General features: G+C 39.5%; 1 protein-coding gene across 3 annotated transcripts in view; it reads right to left on the bottom strand.

Annotated features, from left to right (window-relative positions):
• ACSL6 (acyl-CoA synthetase long chain family member 6) overlaps positions 1–13,012 on the bottom strand; it is a 116,093-nt gene that overhangs the window by 24,616 nt on the left and 78,465 nt on the right. The window contains exons 10-12 of one of the 3 annotated variants that reach the window (XM_069091816.1): positions 6,985–7,058; positions 3,740–3,817; positions 3,605–3,682 (exon numbers count right to left, since the gene is read on the bottom strand). In XM_069091816.1, coding sequence (XP_068947917.1) covers positions 3,605–3,682; positions 3,740–3,817; positions 6,985–7,058 — 230 coding nt within the window. The remainder of the gene's footprint in view (positions 1–3,604; positions 3,683–3,739; positions 3,818–6,984; positions 7,059–13,012) is intronic. The other 2 variants (XM_069091814.1, XM_069091815.1) reach the window with 2 other exon arrangements.

Raw genomic sequence — 13,012 nt, 5'->3', positions numbered from 1 at the left:
GAGAGAGAGAGAGAGAGAGAGAGAGAGAGAGAGAGAGAGAGTTGCTGAATAAAAGGCTATGTTCACCTTTGGCTAAAGAGCTATTTAAAGCCATCCTAATCCCAGAGGACAACATGACAATTGGCCTGGACTCTGATACCCAGCCACACATTGTTATTCCAGAGCAGTTTTGGGACCTGGGTTAAGGGAACTCACCCTATCCCAAAGTTATCGATGCTTCTACAAATTAGCCCTTTGTGTGATTCAGAATGTGGGAACAAAGGCTGTCTCTCTGGGAGTCCTGCCCCAACCCCAAATGCCTGGCCAACTATTTCTTTATCAGTGTCACCTCAGGGTAGCAGCCAGACTGCCTCTATGACTGTTGCAGTAAACTGGTACCACAAGAAGAACGTGGATAATTTTTCTAAATCTCAGGCCTATGCATCTTGTTTTTTGTTTCCATAAACATCTATATGCAATGTAATGAAGCATAATTTCTAGGTGATAATTTAATCAGGAAGACAGGACCATTGTGTGTCCTCTAGTCTCCTCGGAGATAATTATAAGCCTCTGCTCTCAGATTGAAAGAGAACTATCTTTCAAAGAGAAGTACAACAAAGAAAATTGTCTATCATAGAACTGGACAGACTTGTAGATGAAAACCATCAGAGGTCATTGAGTTCATCTCCTCAGTTTCATGGCTGTGGAAACTTGAGGTCCAGAATGGAAGATGATACAAGGAAAGAGCTTTTCTAGCAGCAACATCAGTCTTTGACATTCCTTTTCCATTCAGCATTAACATTCTAGAATGGGAGAATATTGGTCCTTATTCAAGTGAAAAGTCCATATGTGTGAAGACTCAGGCATGAAGGGGTCTTCAGCTTAGAGTGCCTATGGAATATCTTCTCCCACAGGGCTTGGCTCATTCTTCCCAGAGATTCCTCAGGCACTTCTGGAAATTGACTCTTCTAGACCTCACTAAGCAGTCATCGGCTAGTCTACCAAAGCTCTTTCTTCTCCCAATGGCTATCACTTCTCCAAAGTCCCCAGGTGCTACCTCTGGGGTTGCTTATAAACTAAGAGGATGTCATACATTATTATTTCAAGTTTTTTTTACTTGTAAAGTAATCACACAGTCTACAGTAGATACTCAAAGGTCAAAATGCTGTTTTTCTCTGAATGTAGGTTATGGTATCATCCTTTGTGTCCTCAGATTGTGATTTGATGGTTAGAAAGATAGTGACTGTAGATCATTGTCATATTCTTGAAACTTTCAAAGGGAAGACTGACTCAGGACAGGTGGAAAGACTTTTCTTTTAGCATTTTTAATTTGGATGGGTATGGATGGTGACTTTTGGTCCCAGCTATGAATCGATCAACTTTTATTTATTAAAGAAAACAATGAAGAAAGTAGGAGAGTTATTGGTCCATTACACATAGCCTATGAGTGATGGGACACTTCTGGGGAAAGAGATGTATATATTCAGCTATTTCATTTGGGGCCCACATTTACAAATTAGCCCATGCTCTTCCAAAATTTACATTTCTTATCTTAGTGAGAGTCAAGTGAAGAAATGTTTGGGGATGAAACATGTAGCCTTGTGTGTTAGTGGGAGTTTTCATTTCTTAGGCACACTCCATGAAAAAATAGTCTATGCTTGCTACCTCTACTTCCTTTCCTCTTATTCCCTTTGCAATCTGGCTTCCAATCACATCACATCACCAAACTTACAAATGCTTTCTCCATAGTTAATAATGATCATAGTTTGTAATTGTCAAATCTGCTGGATTTTTTTTCCTCAGATCTCATCCTTCTCAACCTATCTCCTGCATTTGGTACTTCTAATCACTGACTCTTGGATCCTATCTCCTCTATGGGTATTTGTGAACACTAGTCTCTCCTGTTTGCTCCTTCTCAGTCTTCCTGGTACAGTTGTTATCCATTTGTGGCAGTATTTTGTCATCCATTTCTGCAGGTATTCCCCAGGGCTCTGACATAGGCCCTCTTTTCTTTTTCCTCTATACTCTCTATACCTTATGAGCTCCTGTAGGTTTAATTACAATCTCTATGTAGATGGAACCTGGATTCATATATCCCCTGAGCTTTAAGCTTGCATCACTCCCTGGTTATTGGACACTTACAACTCGACATCCTGGAGACATCTTAAACTCACTGTGGGCAAAACTGAAGTCATTATATGCCCCCCAACCCCAAACCTTCTCTTCTCCCAAACTTCCATGTTTCTGCAGAAGGCAACACCACCGTGGTAGTATTCCAGGTTCATAACCTTAGCCTTATGCTGGAATCCTCACTCTCAACCCACGTGTCAATCAGTGAGCAAAGTTTGCTGTTTCTTCCTTCATACCTCTCACATCTTACACTCTCTTTACTCATATGGTCACTACTTCAGTTCAGGTCCTTATCAATTCTCTCCTTGATTATTGTGATAGTCTCCTACCTGATTTCCCTGCCTCAAGTCTCTTTCCAGTCCAATCTAGCCTATATGCTTCCAAAGTAATTTTTCTAAAGCACAGATCTAAACATAGGACTTTCCTGCTTAATCAAGTCTAGTAGCTTCCCAATGCCTCTTGGATAAAAGATAAACTCTTTTCTTTAGTTTTAAAGTCCTATATAATCTGACTTCAATCTATCTTTCCAACCTCACTGAATGTTCATTCCTCCCCTTCCTGCCCTCTGCCATTCAATCTGGCCTCCTTTTTCTTCCTCACACAGAACACTCTGTCACCCATCTCTGTGCCTTTTTACAAACACTCAATATATTTCATGCCTGGAATACACTCCCTCTCTCTTTACCATAACCTCACAGAATTCTCTTTAGTTCAGATGCATCTCAAGCACCATTTTCTTCATGAAATCTTTCCCAATTCCCTCAACTGCTGGTGTCCTCCCTCCCAAATTTACATTGAGCAACTTTATATATGTTTGTATTTATTTACTTTACATTTATGCTCCGTGTATTTTTACATGTACTTATTTTTTCTTCCATTAGAATGTAAACTCCTAGTGAGTAAGGATTTTGTTATTCTTTGTACTTATGTCAGTAGTGCCTAGCACAGTGTCTGGAACATTGTAGACACTTTGTAAAAAAAACACCCAGTCATTTTCTCGGATTTTGTTCAAGATTTCCCCCTGCTTTTGTTATATGATGAGTTGTGAGGCTTCTGTCAGAAATGGAGATGCAAAACTCCCCTAAGTTTTCTCTGTGAAATGTGGCAACAACTGGTCTAGATCATGCCAACTGGGGTTATGGTGAAGGGGTTTCCATTGAATCAGCCATTACTATTGGAAGGGTGTGGAGGGAGAGATTTCCTCTGAAAAAAAAATCCTTCCTTTCTAAAAAGGGAATGCACTGGTTTGCTCAGCTGATGAAATCTGGTCCCAGTGGTCTTCTCTATGATGAAGGCAGCTATTATTTTAGCTATCCTACACCCTATAGAAATTTGACACACACACAGATGATTAGTCCAACGTTTAAGCATGGAAGGATGCCCCCATGACACTTTCTGAGTATGGTACATTTTTAGTTCTATGTCACACTGCCAAGGGTTTCAGTAGGGTTATTCATTCTTGTCACAGAAGACTTCTCTGATACTTGGACCTTACCTGTACCATTCTCTCAAACATGTGTGCTAAAGGCAAATAGGAAATGTGTACATCCTCACAAGTGGGTGACCACTGACTCTGTAAGAAAACAAAAGGAGCCCGAGCCAGGCCCAGTCAGTCAGACAGGTGTCTTACCTGTATAACTCTTTCAAACATGTGAGCCAGAGGCAGGAAGGAGATGAGCACATCGTCCTGTCTCGGAAAGATCACTTTCTGCAGGTGAAGGGCATGGGAGACAGAAAGGAAAGAAACACTGACAGGAAGACAACAAGAAAGTCATAAAACAATAAAGAGAAAAATGGTACTAGAAGAGCAAACAGTAAAGATTAGAGAGAAAGGAAATGAGGAGAAAGAGAAAGGGAAGCAGCAGTGAGAAAGGGAAGGGAGGATAATATAGGGGCAAGAGACGAGAAAAGAAAGGAGAAAGACAGTGAGAAAAGATGAAAAATAATTCATAAAGCAAAAGAGAAAAAGCACAGAGAGAGAAGAAGGAAGGGGGGGGAGAGAGAAGATAGGATGAGTGAGAGAACAGAAAGAGATCAAGGAGAAGAGAGAGGAGTAGAGAGAAGAAAGAAAATGGATGGATAAAGGGCTGGAAAAGTCAAAAAGAGTAAAGAAGACTGAGGAAGAAGGGGAGAAAGAGAGAAGACATAGGAGTGAGGAGAGAAAGAAAGACACAGTGAAAGAAAAAGAAAGAAACAGAAAGAGAGCAGTATAGGAAGCGAACTGTTAGGTCACAATGTCAATGACTTCAGGTTATTGGGAGCAGCAAAGAGCAAAATGAAGCACATATAAATCAGTGGAGCAGAGTCTCCACCGAAAAAAGCACTACTTTTACAAAGAAATCTGCATCTTATACCGATTTTCACTATGCAAAAACAGCTTAAAGCATAGAATCATTGTAGATTTGATGCCTGAAATCTTCCCCACCCTCTTTAGAAGTAATTTAGACCAAAAGATGCAGGATTCTTATTCTATCTTCAATTTTGCCACAAAACATTCTGGAGGGGAGAGTAATTTTCCCCTCCCCACCTGAGCATTTTCTTATTTCTGCCCTGGGGTAATATGTGATAGAAATTGCTGTGGGAACAGACCCAAGATCTCCATGACCTTCATAATGGGGCATAGATGGAGTTGCCTAAAATGTGCATCCAAGTAGTGTACAAGGGACAAAATATCCCTTGGCTATAGTGCCAGCCAAATCCTCAGGACCACTCACTGAGGGCAATTAGCTTAATCTCAAAGCATTTACCCCAGGTTTAGGAATTGTATTCAACACCCTTGTCACAGTCACAGTTTGGGAGAGTGTAGAGAAAGGGAAAGAAGCCAATGGGTACTCTCCCTTGTGTTGGGCTTCAGGGAATATCCCTCTCTAATGGAAATGGATAAAAATAAACATGCGGACAAAAGTGTTAATCTGATCTCCTATGAGATGATATTAGAGAGGGGCAGTTAGGTGGCGCAGTGAATAGAGCACTGGGCTTGGAGCCAGGAGGACCTGAGTTCAAATGCGACCTCATACACTTAACACAAAAACTAAGTGACCTTGGGCAAGTCACTTAACTCCAACTGCCCTCCAAAAAATCAAAAAAAGAAAAAGATAATAGTAGAGATGATATTAGATATTAGAGATGATATTAGCCAACTTAAAGCTAAGGGTTTTTATTAATACTGTAGTGAAAGATAAGGTTTTTCAGTTTTGTCACACAGACCTATTGGCTCCAATATGATACTATCTGTGGGAAGCTTTGGGCATACATGGTAATTCAAGATATTTATACAAAATAAATGCTTATGCCAGAGAGGTCAGGTTTTTATGCATTAAAAATATGTGCATTTATTTTAAAAAGTTATTTATTAGAAAAAATATGCCTTCCATGTACTTCACGAGTATTGTATCTTAGGGAATGTATTACTCCAGTCCTCTTTCCAAGGGTACACCTGTGTTTTGGAGAATATAGCTTGCAGATAACTGCCTTCAAATGCTGTCATTTCAGACTCTTGAGGCTCCTTCCTTTTTCTGTGGCATCCCTTTCTGTTCTGGTATTTTGGCCAGATTTGAATGGAGCTCTCTGAAATGGGTCAGATTTGATTCAGTCTGTCAACCATTTAACAAACACATGCCATAAGTAAGGTTTAACCTCTCTGGAATTCAGGCAAGTGACTGAGAAAGAAGTATGATCTGAGTTGGAGGCTATTTCCACACTGAGGAAATTCCATGTTCACTATGTGTTGGATTACCTACAGGAAGTGCTTAACTTTGGCTATTTATCCAGAGCTCACTTATTGTTTTCTTCTTGTCCCTTTTTGCCAAAGGCCTTTTCCACAACCTTTGAACTATTGTTGGGCACAAAGATTTAGAGTAACTTTCCCTAGGGCAAAAGGGTTCATAATTCCTTTCTCTTTAGGCCAAGATTTATTGTGTCTTGCTCATAGGGAATAAAGCATTAAAAAAAGTTTCAATATCTGTTTCTTTAGGACAAAAAACATTACTAATTTAATTTAATTTAATTTAATTTAGGATTTACTTTTAAAAGTCCATCACAAGGTAATAGTACCCATGGTTTCTTACTTGAAAGGAGTGGTCAAAATTTTGAAATTATTATTAGAAATGCAAGACTGACAATGGATGCTCTATAAACTGCATATATATTCACAGATACCGTGTTTCCCCGATAATAAGACACTGTCTTATTATATTTTTTGGAAAGAAAAACACCAGAGGGCCTATTTTCAGGGGAGAGCTTATGTTGTCCTGCCTCAGCTCTCCTCCATGGCACTGCTCTCAATGGCGCCAGCAAGCAAATCACTGGGGAAGAACAGGATGACGCGCTCACTGCTGCAGCTCTGATTGGATGCAGCTCAGAGCACGGCGTGTGTTTCCGGGGGGGGCGGTGCATACAGAGGGTACCCGTAATGTAGCGTGTAGCGCAGGGGATCACCTTCACTACAGTAGCAATCTCAATAGGGCTTATTTTCGGGGGAGGGCTTATTTTAGAGGAATCTTACACAGTAAGGGGAGGGCTTATTTTCAGGATAGGTCTTATTATCGGGGAAACACAGTATGAATTTGATTTGTACATAGTGACACTAAGCAATATATATATATATACAGGTGGGAAATGATTTTTTTGGTTTTGTTGAAATAACTTCTGGGGTTTATGTGCTTGGAGATCATTGGGTGTTCCCTATTAAGGCAGAATAAATTGCATATTTGGGCTTTTACAATTCCATTGATGGCCAAGGTGGTTTTCCTTAAGTAAGGACCAAAGCACCAGGCTCACATATGACATCCAGGACTGCAAAATGAAAAGAAACCTGAAAATTCAAGATGTCCTAGATGGGCTCTCTGACCACATTAGTGATACTGCCATATTCACCTCTGTAACTTTCAGAAAGCCTGAAAAATCAGCAACCACATTTCCATGGGTGAGCATTGCACCTTTTGGATTCCCTGAGAAGGAAAAGAAAAAGTCATGTTAACAGGGAATCACAGGGCTCCTCTCTGAGAGCCTTTGGAATCTGTAGAAGAACTGCCATACTGTTAGCAAAAGATGGAACAGCACACTTCAATCCCTTCCTTCCCAAGTCACAAATAGCCAGGCAGCTTGTTCCACATGTTTAGAGAGCAAGAGGAAGGTTAGACCAAGCCTATCCACCGTTGACTTAAAGATCACTAACAAGATCACAGGAATTAAGGACTGAGAAAATGAGTGCTGTCTGTACCCTGTCACAGGGGTGGACGGAGTGGAAGTGGAACCCTGGCAAGGGACCACAGGATGATTCTCCACAGTGCAAGGACTACAGAGTTTTCGATTTGCCAGGCGCCTTGTCTTGTCCTACTTTCATCTGCTATGCACGATGCTGTTGAGACATGATTTGAATGTGGCTGTCTCAGCACAGTTTTTAGGGAAGGTCCTGTAATGACTATGATTGAACCAGATGAGGCACAGGGATTTTCCCTTTCTGTAGCTCATGGGAGCTGCAAAGAGGGATTTAGTCATCTGAGGGTACAAATCCTATAAAATGGTTGCTAACAGACTTTCTTTGCCCAAAGCCTGGTCCTGTAGGAGAGAAGCCTGCCTGGAGGTAACCTGATAAAAGAATAAAGTACAGGGGAACTGGATTCTGTAGCAGAAGCAAAGTGCCTTCTTGAGCTACACGGGACTTCACAATTTTAGTATATCTGATGTTCCTGATGCTGTTCTTTCTAAAGAGTAGCACTGTGTAAAGAGTATTGCACTTGGAGTCAAAAGACTTGATAATCTAGAAAGTGCTACGTGAATGAGCTGTTATTATTTTCACTGCAGGTATCATGAGGCATCAGTAGACCTACCTCTGCCCCACACATCAAGCACAACATGTCACCTGGGAAGGTTTAAGACAGTACAGTCATGTTAGAGCAGCCAGGCATGTGTGGACAACACTGTGTTAAATCACATGCAAACTTGCACTGCAGTCAAGATCTAGCAGCATCCACCCAGCAAACTGTGAACCACAGGGAAAATGATGTGGTATTTCTGGCTCAATGCGGGAAATATTCTTTTTACTCCTCCTTGCTACAAAAATCACAGGTTTCCACACTCAGGGGCTCAACAGGCCATGGAATCTTGGAAAACTTTAGGGACACTGGGGTCATTAGTATAATGCAGAGGATAAGTACTCCCAGAGTTGCAAATATATAATATAAAAATGATCATACAGAAAGTATATATGGCCAAAAAAAGGAGCTGGGTTCATCATGGAGTGTGAGATTCCAGAGGGTCGACTCAATGGCTGCACTTAAATTCCCACTTTACCTTAAAATACTTGAAAAAGGACTTCGGCACATTGGATAGATTCGTGTGGAGGATTCTTTTTGGAGAGGGGAAGGGAGACAAGGACAAGAACAGCATGTGGTGAGTCAGTTGTGATCTATGCTGTGATAGGGACTTAGTACATCATTAGAGGCACTCTTCGATAGGAATATCAACATCCCTGTCAATACGAATCCCAGAAAACACTGAAATGTCATCTGTGTCCTCACCTATAAAATCAGGATAATAATGCTTATCCTATCTACCTTGCCAGGTGTTCTGAAGAAAGTTCTTTGTTAATCTTAAAGCACTATAGAAACATGGGTAATATTATTATTCCTCTATTTCAATTCCACTCTGATACTTCATGGTAGCATTGGAAACAAAAACTATACCTTCCTATAGAGGTATATATAACAAACGAAATCCACTGAAAGTCCCAGTGTGTCACTAAGGAAGTTCTAGACAGAAGGACAAAAGAGATACAGAGTCACTGACGTGAGCCATCTCTTCACACATCATGTTATATGCTGGTCATTTAGTCACATCCTCCCCCACAGTTAATGGTCACTGCCTACAGCACTTAAGGGACAAGTTTCAACCGTGGATGTGTAGTACCTAGAACTTTAAGGTGTTAAGTGAATTGTGGTACATGAATATAAAGCAATATTACTGTGTTAAAAGAAATAATGAATGTGGTGAATACATGAACTGATGCAGAGTAAAGTAAGCAGAGCCATGATAACAATATACACGATGGCTCCAACAATGTAAAACTGAAAGAACAACTATATTCACACAATCAAAAGCGAATGTTGCAAAATAATAAACCACAAACGTGACTTGGAAGAAGAGACAGAGAAACTCCTAATTCATCCCTCTGCAGAGGCGGGAATTCCACATCGCACATATTTCAGACTTTTTGGATGTATTGATCAATTATGCTTATTTTTCCTCTTCTTTTTTCCTAAAATTACTGTTTTTTTTATAGGATAGCACCCAGGGAGGAGATAGGGAAAGGATACACATTTACTGAAAAAAAAAAAAAACTCAAAAAACCAATAACAACTAAAAAAATCTTTAATGTGTGCTCTAGGCACATACATAAGTATTCAAACCAGAATAGTGAATGTCTGGTACACCACAATTTTCAATATTACAGTATTTTGTGAATGGCTTCCATTATGAAAAAAATCCCCTTTTAAGAAGGATTTATATACATGTTACCTATTTTAATTCTGTATCAAGGAGAGATAAGACTGACCTCTCTTTACAAAAATCTTCTTGAATCTGAGCTAAAGAAGACATGTTTTCAGAAATTTGTTTACAAAAGTCTTTAATGGGAAGTTGCCCCAGCTGAGGGTATGGCCAAATGCTTTCTGCATGTTACTTTTCATTCATGGTTGTTGGAGCTGAAAATCCTGGAAATTTTCAAAGAACTCACCCCAAATTCTAGGGGTGGAACATGGGGGCTTTTATGAAAAAGGGGATCTTTTGGAACATTGAGCTTAAAATCCTGTTGGATTCCTGACAAGAGAATCTCAAGGCAGGACTGCATATCATCCTCAATAGAAATTTCACAATCATGTCTTGAAGTTCTGAGTCATCCTGTTAATTCCACAGCAAAATAGTGATTGTTGCATTTGTCCAGTTAAGATTAATTCAGGGTGTTTTTTTCCATAGAGTTGCTTCACTACATTTCTTTTTTTGTTTTTTTTTTGCTTTTTGGAGGGGGAGGGCAGGCAATTGGGGTTAAGTGACTTGCCCAAGGTCACATGGCTAGTAAGTGTTGAATGTCTGAGGCCGGATTTGAACTCAGGTCCTCCTGACTCCAGGGCCGGTGCTCTATTCACTGCACCACCTAGCCGCCCCCTTCTCTACACTTCTGTAAGTAGATAGATAGACTATCCACCAATTAATCATTAGGGGTAAAGTATCAATAACTATACTACTTTAAAATCTATATGAAAATGATGTTTTACCTCTTCTTTGTCATCTTCTGTATCTTCTGATATTTTCTAGTGAGTCATGTGAAGAAATCAGGTAAAAAATTCTTTCTTTTAAGGGATGGCTCTTGGAGTGAGGGAAAGTGATGGGGAGAAATGCAGGATGGTTTTTTTTTAAGGTTTTTAGGTTATATAAACACCTATATGTAACTATATATTTTTTTTATTTGCCTTTTTTTTGGGAGGGCAATTGGGGTTAAGTGACTTGCCCAAGGTCACATGGCTAGTTTTTTTTCTGAAATTATATTTTTAAAAAATCAGATTAATAATAATTTCAGAGAGTGTCAAACTGCTTGTTCTCCACCTGTGATTCATGAACAGGAATTTACCAAGTTGTTTTCATTAGTCATAATCTTTCTTCTTTGGCGAACATCCTGTCACTTTTTCAGCAACTGCAAATGACTTCTCCATCTTATCTAGTATTCATAATAGCTCCTTCCAGCACTCTACAGGAGAACAACATTCTGTGGAGCAGCTGACATATATGTGGCATTTCCTTTTCTGGAACATGACCCAGATTTTGGGACTTGGCCAGAACAAGATCACACAGATGAAGAACACATAGAAGAACTACATTCCCATGAAGCCTCACAAAGTAGGAAGTATCTGTTCATTTCTGGTGTGAGTTTTCTTTCATCTTCATCAGTCATTACCTTCCCCCTGTTAACCACAAAAATCAGCAAATTTATATCTTAAAAGTTATGTGTGTTATTTACAGGGAGGTGAAATGGAAATTCTCCAAAATTTTTTGAAAGTCTCCTGAGTTCTCCCTTGAAAAGTCCATAAATTGACTAAGTTATTTTCATTAACTCCTCAACTTAAAATTGTGTTTTTAATTTAAAATACACACACCTCCAGAAACTGTAATTTTCCAAACAGTTATGCATCACTTCTTTCAGCTCTAAATTGATCAGTTTTACATCAAAAGTGGAATCTCTACTTTAGACAGGTTTAATTTTATGACAGAAACCAAATGATTTATGGTTGAAGCCTATAGGGGGTGAGTTCTATGCCCCTCCAATCCCATTCTGTGAAAAATATCCTGTTTATGACAGACTAGTGATGTTTTGGGTCTGGATATATATACACATATGTATCCCCATATGGTGGATATGAATGTGCAGATCCACACTGCTACAATTATCTGGGGGATTTAAGCAAAACTCTGTGTAGCTGAGACTTGCTCATAGATAAGTGTGCATTTAGTTCTCTCTAATATTAGTAATAATAATAGCTAACATTTAAATGGCACTATGTGCCAGGTATTATGCTAGGTACTTTACCATTATTATTTTATTTGATCCTCATCACAACTCTAGCAGGGTGGGTGCTATTATTAATCCCCAGGATAAGGAAACTGAGGCAACCAGGTGAAGGGACTTGCCTAGTGACACAAAGCTAGGGCGTGTCCAAGGCCACATTTGCACTTAGATCTTCCTTAGTCCAGGTCCAGCGCTCTATCCTCTACACCACCCAGCTGCCCATATTAAACACTAAAGAGGGTATTAAGACTACTTTCTCTGCATTTTCACTCAAACAGGCCATTCTAGACCACATGAAATGCCACAATGAGGTTGGCTGGCTTTAACATGTGAGGCTGTTGTCCATAGGAAAGAATACTGAAGCTGGAATCAGAGGACCTGCATTCAAACCCTAGTGCTTCTATTTATGATCTTGCTTGACTTCCAGTCTCCTCACCTGTAAAATGAGGGTGTTCAACTGGAGGGCCACTAAGGGTTCCTTCCTGTGCTAAATCTGTATGATGCATTTTACTGAGCATTTCAAATTTGCATTTGTCCTTCAAATTCAATTCAATAAGTGTTTTCTAAGTAGAATTCAGAGCAAGGACAAAATTGAAGAAACCATAAAATTCAATCAATTACAGTCAATAGGAGCCTAAAAATGAATGTCCAAAGGGATAATATGTAAAATAAAATGGCTCTAGTTTTTTGAAGTCACACGTTACATAATTTATTTTCTCCTAGATATGTAAGAAGGTTGTCCATGTCTATAGCCCCAAACTGGTTTTTGGCAGAAAACAGTTAATTATAGACTAACTAGTCACTTACTATAGGTAAGAAGATTTTGGGCAAGGCAAATCACTTTTCTGGCCCACAATTTTCTTATATGTAAAATAAGGGAGTTGGACTAAATGATCTCTAGGCTTCCTTCTAGCTCTAAACTGATAACCCTGTGATCCTTGTCATTATTTTGAAGATAAACTGCTTATTTTACTCAATTCTGTTCCTGTCTCTCTCTAAACCCATTTGTGTGTACATATATCCTTAAAATTAAAATATTAAAAAAGGAAATCCACAGTAGACAACTCCTTAATGGGTTCATGAACTTTTAATTTGTGGTTTTAGAGTGGTACACTATTAATTGGCTTCAATTTTGCCTTTAAAATACACTTAACTATTGTTCCTTGATAAGCAATCAGCATCCTTGATGATATCACCAGATCGTGCCCTGTTGACTTAACAAGAAGACTCACTTACCCCATCTGCACTAGACTTCAAGGGGGAGATTCAGCAGTTTGGATGAAAGGAATCCTTCCAGGATCCAGCAGATAACATCTCTGAGTTTTCTCATCTCACATTCAAAGA

Source organism: Petaurus breviceps, unplaced genomic scaffold (assembly GCF_028583685.1).
Source record: "Petaurus breviceps papuanus isolate PSGF00001 unplaced genomic scaffold, PetGlider_PUasm1.0 189, whole genome shotgun sequence".
NCBI lineage: Eukaryota > Metazoa > Chordata > Mammalia > Diprotodontia > Petauridae > Petaurus > Petaurus breviceps.
Note: the sequence above shows the minus strand (reverse complement) of the source record. Positions and strands in the feature narration are given on the sequence as shown.